Source organism: Babylonia areolata, chromosome 16 (assembly GCF_041734735.1).
Source record: "Babylonia areolata isolate BAREFJ2019XMU chromosome 16, ASM4173473v1, whole genome shotgun sequence".
Classification (NCBI taxonomy): Eukaryota; Metazoa; Mollusca; class Gastropoda; order Neogastropoda; family Buccinidae; genus Babylonia; species Babylonia areolata.
This window is the reverse complement of record NC_134891.1, coordinates 13,569,312-13,581,437: the sequence shown is the minus strand read 5'-3', so window position 1 is coordinate 13,581,437 and position 12,126 is coordinate 13,569,312. Positions and strand designations below refer to the sequence as shown.

At 42.7% G+C, this 12,126-nt stretch overlaps 1 protein-coding gene across 1 annotated transcript in view; it reads right to left on the bottom strand.

Moving 5' to 3' along the window:
* Positions 1-5,296, bottom strand: part of LOC143290761 (calmodulin-regulated spectrin-associated protein 1-like) — a 155,313-nt gene extending 150,017 nt beyond the window's left edge. Inside the window, exons 1-2 of the mRNA XM_076600273.1 lie at positions 4,969-5,296; positions 3,148-3,210 (exon numbers count right to left, since the gene is read on the bottom strand). Of these exons, the coding sequence (XP_076456388.1) occupies positions 3,148-3,210; positions 4,969-5,049 (144 nt within the window). The 5' untranslated portion in view covers positions 5,050-5,296. The remainder of the gene's footprint in view (positions 1-3,147; positions 3,211-4,968) is intronic.
* Positions 5,297-12,126: the final 6,830 nt, after the last annotated feature.

The window sequence follows — 12,126 nt, the reverse complement described above, 5'->3', positions numbered from 1 at the left end:
TGGCGAGCCTGATTCCTGCCTGGTGACAGGTGAGGGGGGAGTTGTATAGTTAGTTTGTCCTCGTGGTGTTAGTATCGTAACTTGTGACATTTGGTTGTATTTTTGGGATTGTTTTAACGGAAATCTTTTAAACCCAGTATTCTTTTATTTCTAGATATTTATGTTGGGATAATTGATAAGGTTGTGTTTAGAATTGTTTTGCTATGTATTCAGCTCGAGTTGTTTCCGATTTATTTCCTTTGTGAACTGTGTCCAACTGCAGCCTAAGATTTCCAAAACATCTGTGTGGTGTTTGAAATGTGATTGGGAGATTGCAATGTTGGCTCATTGAGTTTTGTTTTGGAAGTTGAAACCACAAGGATAGATACCGACATTTTGTCATTTAGGGTAAATGTCTCTTTCAGATTGCACGCGAGTTTAACTCTTTAATTACTGGATAAATCATAAATATTTCATGTACTTTTGGCGTTCGTAGCATTGTGTGGAATTGACTGTATATGATGATAAGATAACCAATTATTTCCTTAGTGCATTCCGTATCATTCCAGGAAGGGGGGGGGGGGGGGGGTACTCTTTCAAATGTTAGAGCGTAATCTACAGAAATATGGGAGTTGTTACAGATTTGTTCCCTTGACTTTTCCTGTGGGTTCCCCCTGTCTGCTACCCCGACGGAACTCCAGGGTTCGCCTCTACAGTCATTCCCCTTCAGCCCTGTCCTTTCCAAATCCCCTCACTTCCACTCCTTCCCCCCACCTCATATTCCCAACGTCCTCAGCCACAGTCCCTCCTCCCGCTTCCACCCCCTCCGTTTCTGCGGGCGTACGACTGAAGCCAGTTCAAGATGCTGTCCTTCAACAGACGAACGTGATTGTGGTTCAAGTGGACTGACAGTTTGTTGTTTTTTTCTTTTGCGTAGATCCGTACTGCTGTTATTGGGACTGACTGTACCTTAATCACGCTGCTATGATGTAACTAAAGTGTTGCTGTAGTTCAGTGTTTCAATTTGTGTGTCTGGACTAGGGTAGTCAAAAATGTACAACAGTAAAGAATTGAGCTGATTTATCTATGTTTCTGTGTTTTGTGTTGTCGGGGTGTTAGTTAGTCTGGGAAGGTGCGGGGGGTTCATGGGCAACCCCTTATGGGTTGTGACAAGCATCCATTAGGTTGAAAGAAAAAGCCCAATCACCCTGTAGAAAGGTCTCTTGAATCTCTGCCTGTGTGTCCATTTTGAATTTGACCTTGTGGGAAAAACTGTTGAGAGGAGACAGATCCAGTATTGGTCATCATCCTTCAGAGGTCTTTAGAATCACAAACAGGTGGATATAAAACCCTGGATCTTGGTCCAAGAGTTCCAAAATCACACCCTTTAGTAAACAGACTGGCACATCATTATCCATTTCCAAGACGAGCCCCTACTCTTTTAAGCTGGGCACATAAGGAGGAGGAGAGGGTGTCCTCTGCTCATGGCAGCACATACCCAGATACTTGCACCAATACAATCAAGTCGCTGCATCCCATGTCATGTAACTGGAGCACATGCCTGTACAGACTCCCAACTTTCAGGGACTGAACGACTTAAGGTGATGAATTTGGACTGGGTCATTAAGGGTGCTGTTTTTTAGGCCGACTTCCCACAGGATGGAATGCCCAAAAGTAAAGTCTTGCGCTGCTGAGGCTGGGACTGTTGCTGACTCAGCCTCTGCTGCTTTGGCAGTCACACAAGACTGGTACTTGGTAGCCTCTTAACCTACAGAGACCCACAGCGACGTTAAAAAATATAAGCCAAATAAGCAGCAATCTCCCTGTTTGTCTCAGTCCTCTGGCTGACAAATTAGGGAGAGGGGGAAGGGGGGGGGCAGGAGGGTAAAGGGGGGGGCGGGTTAAGGCTCGAAGAGGATGTGCTGCTGCGCAGAAGTAGATCTCACGATTGACTCATTGAGGGATGTTGGGATGTTGTGTTGGCAGAGAACCACATCCCCACTGGCCAGAACAGAATTAAAATGTGGCCAAGTAAAATATGTTTGCCATCACTGTCATGCTCAAAGCCACTCTACTGCTGAAAAATTCAGACAAGAGTAACTGAAGGGACCCTGCAGGAGAAGGATCTGTACCTGTGTTCTGGTGAAACATCCCATTTGCTTATGTGTGTGTGCATGGTGTGTGTGTGTGGGGGGGGGGGGGGTGCAGGGGGGCATGTGTGTGTGCTTATGTGTGTGTGTGTGTGTGTGTGTGTGTGTGAGTGTGTGTATGTGTGTGTGAGTACTGGAAATGGTAACATAAAGAGAAGAGGTGCAGGAAAATACAGAGAAAATGTAAATTACTTCATTGATATTTTATCAAAATTATTACACCCTGTCAAGGAAAAAAGCACAACTGGCTTTACGATACTTTGAAGAACACAATTTATGGCATAACGTTTCTCAATAATACTTCCCGGAATCAAAATGAGGTCATCATTATGTTCCAACACATCTATGTTCCCCCAAATTTACTTTTACTTTCAGACAGTCAAAGTTCCCCCACGCTTGTATTCCCCAAGGTCTGACTTCACCAAAATTAGTTTTCTGGACTTTGTTTCCCCAGGTCTATATTCCCACAGGTTTATGTCTACTGATGACCACTACAGGCCAAACGTGTTCAGGCTGCATTGTCTAATTTACTCATCATTAACACCCCATGACCCTGGCAGATGTTTCTATCATTAACTGACCATTACTGACCATTATCTAAAAGACTGTTAGATTGTATTCTTTTGTGACATTTATGCAGTTTTTGGACTTCTTGACAGGACTTGGCCCTTGACTGACCAAGGCTGATCACTGCTGACCACAAATGGTTATGGTCCAAAAAAATCAGAATGCTGCATTTTATAATAAACATAAGGTAACATTAAGACTTATTGAACTGATATGACTATTTACTGGCCAGTATTGTCCACAACACAAAAGTGTGCAGCTTGCATTATAATCTGGGTTAAGCGAACTCTCTTAGTAACTTGAGTCTTACTCTTTGTCTGAAAAAATATCATTCATTACTTTTATTATTATCATTTTTTTACCAGTTTTGAGCACAGGTCACAACTGACCACTGACAACTACCCAAAAGTGTATGGATGAAGAAACATTAATAAACTGAGAGAATACAAACCTGGAAGAACACAGATCTGGAGGAAAATGGCCATGGGGAACACTGACCTGCGGGATAACAGACCTTGAAAAAAAAAAAGAGAACATACACCTGAGGGAAACAGACCAAGGGAAACTGGAGCCTGGGGAACACAGACATGCTCCCTGTTAAAACCTTTCAAAATATCTATCATGTTCAGCTAGGCAATTCCAACAACTGACTTTGGACTATTTTTTCAAAGACTATCACCTTTTATTTCCTGTTATCTTGTGTATGGTCATGTCCTTTGCAATGACTGATCACTCAGTTCTGAGTCCAATAAAACAAACTTGGTTCCGGTAATCAGCATTCCTGACAGACATTTTTACCTGATTATTACCTCCCCACCCCTCTTATTTGTTTTATAGTTATAATCACCCCCTCCCAACACACATACCCACACACAGACAAACTGAGACAGAGAGAATCAGACAGGGAGAGAGGTGCTGAGCATTTAAAACAATCAAAACAACCCAGACATATCAAATTATGAATTACTGGAAAATAAATAGTACATTTTAAATACCACTTTCCAATTTTCAGCATGATTTTTCAATAAGTTCTCTTTGTAGGAAAAAACAACAAAAACAACTGAATTTGTAAGTTTGTAAACTGAATTCTGGGAAAATGACTTGCTTCAAATGCTGTTAAGCAAGTAGTACAAGCAAAGTAAAATAAGTATGAACACTACAGACTAAATATCCTGTATCAAGACAGGTGATTGATTCTGTTTATCTCAGCCAATATATTGCGTGCAAAGAATAACCTTGAATTTCAGGCTCATGCTTGTTTCATCCTCATGTCCATGGCATTTAGATCACGGCTACCCACGTTTTGGGGTTGTTCTTTTTTTCTTTGTTTGTTTTAATCCTACATTCATTGGTTCTTTTATTTACAATTCGATAAAATATTATATCAATTAGTCATTAAGACAGAGACTGAAAGGAGATAGATACATATACATGTGAACACTCAAGGTGCAACACATGTTACACACACACATACTTGTACTAGTTTAGAAGTTATATGTGAAGAGCTATGTTCAACAGAAATCAATATGTAATTATTGAGGCAGAGACTGAAAGAGATCAATTGATACAAGCAGCAGTCAACATACTCACATCTTACAAACCTGACACTTGTGAAAGTCTTTACAGAGCTCTTGACTATAATTTGAACAAGTTTCTGATTATCTATCTGCAAAGGTATTCATTTTTTAATCTAAAATTTTATAAAACATATCTAATTTTCAAATAATTATTCATTACTTCTTTGAAGATAAAAATGTTATCTTTTGATTAGTATTAACTATTATTAGTATTAACTAGGTCAGTAGATGTTGATTGAAATTAAATTACTTATGGAAGTTATGCCCATGAATAATTACATAATAGGTACAACATCCGTCACTATTTCAACCAACAGTCCTGAAGGCACACACTGACTCAGTATTATTCCATAATGAATGTAAATTATGATAAAGTTAAATTATGATAAAGTTAAATGTAACTTTATTCTAGAAGAAAAGGGATTTGAGAAAAAAATTTTCCGAAAAGATATTTATATTTATGACGTTGTGGTCATGGTACTCTGTTACCTGGAACTGTCATTATGTCATTAATACTCTGAGCAAAACCTATCGTTAAGTCATTCAACCCATGGTTCTACAATGAATGTGGTCAAATGAACTGTCAGTTTCGTTTGACTAACTTCACTAAGGAGAGGGTTGAAAGAAACGAAGAGACAGTTCTAATTTGAAAATGGATAACTGTGACAAATGTTGCCACAAATTACACTACTTACCCTCTGTGAATTATAGTCTTCTGCTGGAATGATTTCAATGACATCGCTATCGTCCTGTTCCACAGATGATGAATCCGCCATGGCATTTGCTTTCGATCGCTCAACTGCCAACTGATAAATTTATGCGGCGAAATATGATTAGGCTGATCCCACTCACAATTCGACCGAATTTCACCGACTGCATAAGCTAAGAAGCCACCCTGTAATGAGTGCAGTGCTTTCCTTTGAGGAAACGATCCATATGTGCGCTGGAAGTAACACTTTCAGACGGTAGGCCCGTGAATGTTTACATGCGTTCTGTCAGCTCTTCATGGACTCCTGTTTTCGCTCGCGACATTTCTGCTGCACTTCCGCCTGTGCAACGCATGCGTAAAATCAAAAGCATGTGCGTCCGTAGTTTCCAATTATTGACTTGTGTTTCCAATGTGTTTGGGTGTTGTTTTGTTGTTGTTGTTGTTTTTACTCTCTGCCTCCGTCTGTCTGTCTGTCTGTCTGTCTGTCTGTCTCTCTCTCTCTCTCTCTCTCTCTCTCTCTCTCAAGAAAGTACTAATGAACTAGTGAAATGGACCGAACTTAATCACGGGAGCGTATCACAAACCACACGTCTTTCCACCCACAAAAAACTAAATCCTTGTTGATCTCAACCAGACAAAAGAGGCATAACACTTTTGTCAAGTGTCCTTCCATCTAACTTAAAAGAGAACGTACTGAACAAGTCAGTGATCATAAAGTTCTGGGAATCACAATCAATCAGGTATCCAAAATCAAACACTGATTTACTTGACCTCCGCTCGCGGAAATTGGTTTTTCAAGCACATATCCAGTCCACATGCAGTAGATTACGCATCAACACTATGGAACTCCGCCATTGCGAACGCCATGAAACCATTCCTCAATCTTCATCAGTAAACAGGGACTCAAACTGCCCAGGTTCTCCTTAAACAGACTCAACTTCCCTTTGGGCTCAGACTATAATATGTATATATATATATATGTATATATATAAGCGAATATTGACCCACTAATCCGCAGATTACAGAGAATTAATAACCAAAATTTCTGTTAATTCATTAAGAAATCCCCGCCCAAAAGTTCACTCGATCCCACGAATTGATCTGTTTAAATCCGGTAAGGTTGGCTTCCTCAGGCGCCGACCACCCTGTGGAAATCACTCCCAGAATAAATCAAACACCATTGCCCAACATCCTTCAAAAAACGCTATCCCATCTTATACCATAATGTTTCAGTTAATGTATTGCTCATCTTCAGTGTTGATGCTATTTTTACTAGTCTTTTACGCCGGGTTGCCCCCCGCCGGCACACCCCCCAGCAGAATTCTCAAACTAGCCGGCTCCAGTTATCACAGATACATTAATAATCTGTGCATTACAAAAACTACTTTCCGAACGCATTTAAGAAAGCAAAAGTTATTCCTATTTACAAATCAGGGGACACCTCCGATCCTTCTAAGTATCGGCCAATTTCCATTATTTCTGTTCTTTCGAAACCACTAGAAAAGCACATAAACAAACATATTTCTCATGACATTCATGTCAATGAGCTTTTACATCCAGCTCAGTCTGGTTTCAGAGAAAAGCACTCGTGCCACACAGCATTAGTCACTGAGTCTTGAAGATGACTGGCTTGCAAATATCAATGACAACAGATATTGCGGTGTTCTATTTGTTGATAAAAAAAAGCATTTGAAGTGATAGACCATAACCTCTTACTTAGAAAACTTGAACTATATGGACCAGTAGTCTTAGTTTACTCCAATCATATCTCACAAACAGGCAACAATGCGTGACAATGGGTTCATCAGTCTCCGCGCTAGCAGCACTTGACTATGGCGTTCTTCAAGGGTCATACTGATATCAACGCTCTTGATAAAGACTTACATGAAAGTACTAATGAACTCGTCCAATGGACTGAACTTAACCACATGTCTCTTCATCCACTAAAAACAAAATGCATGTTGATCACCACCAGACAAAAGAGGCAAAACACTATCGATAAATTCCCTCCCATCCAACATGAACCTATTGAACAGGTTAGTGATCATAAGGTTCTGGGAGTCATGTTAGACAACAGTCTCACATGGATTCCTCACATAACTTCCCTTTGCAAAAAGACAGCCCAGAAGAACCATCAACTGTCCAAAATAAAGCACTTCCTTGACCTCCACTCACGGAAATTATTTTTTCAAGCACATATCCAGTCTACAATAGATTATGCATCAACACTATAGGACTCCGCCAGTGCAAATGCCATGAAGCCATTACGTAATCTTCATAAACGGGGTCTCAAGCTGGTACTCATAAAAAAGACTTCCCTACTGGACTCAGACTATAAACAAGCGAATATTCTCCCTTTAGTCCGTAGATTAGAGTACAACAAAGGAACAACAATGCACAAGATTATGACAGGAAATGCACCACCAACACTGATAAACAAAATCTCCCTAATTCTCCATAAAGTCCATATCCCAATCCCAAGAACTGATTTGTTCAAATCCAGTTTGGTTTACTCAGGCGCCACTCTATGGAACTCACTCCCAGCAACAGTTAAACAACACCGCTGCCCTACTACCTTCCAAAAACATTACCTTTCCCACCTTATGACAGTGTAATGTCCACTTTGTTCACACCGATTGATTATTGGTGTGTACGGTTGCCCAGGTCCCCCCACTCCCTCCCTCATCATATTATATTGTACTCCTGTTTTTTATGGGTGTGAATTGAAGTATTATTTCATAATATTTCATTCGTTTGTAATGCATGTTACATCTGTTTGCTTCTTCAGTTCTTTCATTTCTTTCCTTTAAATGTAGATATATATTCATGCAGTAGTTGCCAGTTGCTCCACTGTCAATTCGATGTATTGATGAATGTGTACCGAAAAGCGCATAGTCCTTATATATATATATATATATATATATATGTGTGTGTGTGTGTGTGTGTGTGTGTGTGTGTTATTTTTACCATGCTTATGCCATTATGTAGTATAGTATTCGCATTATATGACCTTACGTAGCATTGTGTAGTGCATGCAATGACATAATTATATAATGTAGTTTTGTGTAGTGAGACCCATTTTCAGGGCGGGGACTGCAAGAAAAAAAGCGTGCCAGTGCTTATCTATTATCCTCGATAATAAATAATTTGTCTTGTCTTGTCTTGTCTTGTCTTCTCTCTCTCTCGTCTATGTCAGCGAATCCCTCAGTCACCTTCAAACGTCTACCTAATCTAGAACACCATGTAGAATCGTTGTGGACAAGTCAGTTGAAGAACACCCCCTCAATTTTAATTGGTTTCTGTTATAGAAATGCTGCAGAATGGGTAAACTGGTTAGATAGATTCTGACTGCAATGATACTCAGTAGGCGCTGTCACAGTGAAAGGAAATGATCTTGCTTGGTGACTTAACTCAAGTTCTTGAATTTGTGTTCTAATGATTGCCGTTTGTGGTTAGAACTTTTGTTAGTATGTTTTCCTCTCAACTATGTTTTCTGCCAGTGGTACGTGCGGGTATCTATCACTCGGTTATTGTCTCTGAAAACGGTTTTGCGGCTTCCGTATAGGACTGTAACATTTACTCGTGGTGACAGAAGGGTATTCTACTTTGAATTGCTATTGTTCCAGTTGACGAATAGTGTTCCAGTTCACTGAGTAGTGGGCGAGCGTTGGCTTCTTCTGATTTAAACACTTTTGCGTTTAGAGCCAACTTTTTGGCCATGCCGCGCCGGGGGATTGTTTGGCTTCCTTTTCAGCCGGGGAAGTTGTTGTGTGCATGTGTGAGAGTACTTGTCATCCCCCGTTTTTCTTTTCAGCAGGGAGGTTACTCCTCCAAACCCAAGTTGTTTTTCAGTTATCTTTCTTTTCGGGTTTCCAGTGGCTATTGATTTTGTGTGTTTTCCTTTTGGTCAAATGAAGACCGGCGGTTGAATGGAGAATAGATTTTGTGTGTGACGGCCATATTATTTTAACCCTTGCTGCCTTTTATTTCCAGGATCCACCACTTGGAGACAGAGCTGTTGGGTTTCAGTCGCGGGCCGACGACCAAGGTCGGAGGGGGGGTCGATTTAAGTTCTGGACCCCTTTGCCCTCCTACATTACAACAACCCATGGCCCTATATTTACTATCAATCATGTCATTGGCACATCTCAATGAAACCGAAACATGAAAACATGCGAACGAAAAGGAAGGGGGTGGGTGTGAAAAGTGAATGATTCCGAAACAATTGTAGCCAATTAAATGGCAGTGGACTCACCTCAACAGCTCGTGAAAAACACTGAGACGAAGGACCATGCAGCTGGCCCCTTGTCCAAGGACTGAATGCTTGGGCACTGGTCAGCAGTTGTGTGACCACAGTGGTGCAACACAAGATGTTGCCGAACTACGGGAACGAACCCGTTACCAGAGGTTCTGAGGCAGAGAACCTCTCCTCTCTGTGCCAGGATGGGAGTCACATCTATTGGTGTTTGTGGGTGTGCAAAGAAAACTCATTCCACCTTCACTCACACGTCAAGTGTACCCACCGTCCAATCAAACCCTTTGCTGCACACTCGTTGCACGTGCAATGCACAGCAAAATTAAAGGGGAAAGAGAAATGTTGTACTGGTTGACCTTTTCTCTCCTGCCAACACCGGGTCTCACCAGGTAGCAGCTTGTTGGGTGCGACAACACCCCCTCTTAAAGGAAATTGTGTCTGGCCTTGTTTGGCCTACACTTTAATATAAAGAATGACCCTATGAAAAAGTGACCCAGTCCATCAAGTTTGGGTACAGTCGTGCTGAGGTAGTACATTATAGTGTGCCTCAACTCACACTCAGCAATATCAAAGACAGATAAATCATTCCTTCAGCTGCAACTGGAATGGAACCATCCTAGACTGCACTGACCTGCTCAGGTAATCGGCCCTGAGGTTGTCGCTTCCCTTGACGTGATGAAAAGTGTAAGAGTGCGACTGCAGCTCCATTGCCCACCCTATCAGTCATCAGCTGACTGGCCAGATTCTCTGGATGTACTGGAGTGGGTGGTGACCACTCTCCAGCACGAAGTGACGCCCATACAAGTAAGGGTAGAAGCGTCTGATGGCCCATACAACAGCCAAGCATTCTTGCTCGATGGTATGGTACCGCTGTTCCACAGGAGTCAGCTTTTTGCTAGCGTAGGCTACTGGTTGTTGTCCCTTTCCCTGATCCTGCATGAGAACTGCACCAATACCTTGTCCTGAAGCATCAGTATGAAGGATGAAACCCAACTGTGGGTCTGGAAGAGTGAGCACAAGGAAGCTCGTCAATGCTTGCTGCAACTCGTCAAGAGCTTTCTGAGCATCAGCCCCCCACTAAATGTGGTTTGGCTGGTGGTTCTTGGTCCTCTCAGTGAGAGCCAGAGCTTTCTCTACGAACCTGGGGACAAAACGCCGATAATATCCCGCTAGACCCAAAAAAGCTCCGACTTGCTTTTTGGTTTGGGGAATCCTGGCATCCCTGAGCTTAGATACTTTGTCTACCTCAGGTCTTGGTTTCCATGCCTGAAGTGTATGACCCAGGTAGCTCAACTCGTGAAATCCAAGTTGGCACTTTGAAGGTTTGGCTACTAATTGGACCTGTTCTACACGATCAAAGATCATCTCCAGCCCCTGCAGATGACGTTCCCATGCCTCCATAGCAAGCAGGACGTAGTCTATAAAATTGTGAACCTCTGGAAAGTTCAATGGAGACAATACCTGACGCATGACCCCAGAGAACACTGCACCGGCTGTTTTCAGTCTGAAGGGCATAGTAACCCATTGAAACTGTCCCTGACTGGTGGTGAAGAAAGGCAGGCTTGTGTCGATCTTGGGCCTTCATCGAAATTTGCCAGTATCCCTTAGTCAGATCCAGCTTTGAGAAATACTTGGCCTGCCCTAACTGAGCAAAAATCTGGTCAACGTCTGGCATGCGTTCAGCATCAAATCACAGGATTCCATCCAATCTCCTGAAGTCCACACAAAACCGCACTTTCCCATCTTTCTTCTTCACTAGAACAATGGGTGCTGAGTACACGGAAACAGCGGATTCAATCACACCCATCTTCAGCATCTGTTCCACTTCTTGTTTGATTGTGTCCTGCTGTGAATGGGGTAATGGGTACTGTTTGACTCGGACTCCCCGATACGAGACTGCATTGGTACATACATGAGAACTGCGCTTGCAGCCTCACACAGCTTCAAGACCTTTTGAGACTGAACTGGGTTCAACTGGGGCCCAGTAGGACATCTTTCCATGTCTCCTCGGCCTGCAGAGTGGGTAATGGAATGCCTGCACTGCTTTGAACCAGATTTTCAGGTTCCATTTCTTCTTCAACTATGACCACTTTGTGAAATGGGTGGGACACCAGCGGGACCATACGCAAGTGTACACGCTGATTACGTCCCTTTGGTTCCGTAGGTTGACAGGTATCACAGGACCGACAGAACGCCCTGATAGCTCTGTCCTGAAACTGTACTTGATTCCCCACCAGCAGGGGGTAAATAGGTTCTCTGAGTACCACAGCCCAAACCAGACCTTCAAAAAAATTTGAACGCCCTGACAGCTCCGTCCTGAAACTACTTGATTCCCCACCAACAGTGGGTAAATAGGTTCTCTGAGCACCACTGCCCAAACCAGACCTTCAATAAAATTTATATGGAATGCACAGCAAAACCAAGATGTAGAGTCTCTCAGCAGCAAACTGCTGTTCCACTCCCGAGACTTGGCAGTTTCCCTTCTGGGGTGCATCTGCAGGAACAAGCTTCTCGTCCACAAAGACGTAGGAAGCCCCAGTATCCCTGACTGACTTAACAAGCTGCCCATCTATCAGACTGAGAAAGACTGGGCATGGAAGGTTCCTCCTCGTCAGACCCAACTGCGACTCCCTGGGGTTGTGCTAGCCCACACTCCTGCTTGTGAGCAAGAGCTGAACGCTGTTTCCATTCTGTTTTGGCCAAGGGGCAATCCCGCATGTAGTGTCCTGGCTGAGAGCAACGAAAACAGGTCACCCTAGCACGGTTACCACCTGACTGAGGGGTTAGTGATCCACCTGCTTTCCCTTTCGGACTTTTCGAATCGGCCATGGACTCTGTGGCCTGTCCAGCCCGCAGGTTAGTTCGGGAAGAACCAGCCTGCGCGGAACT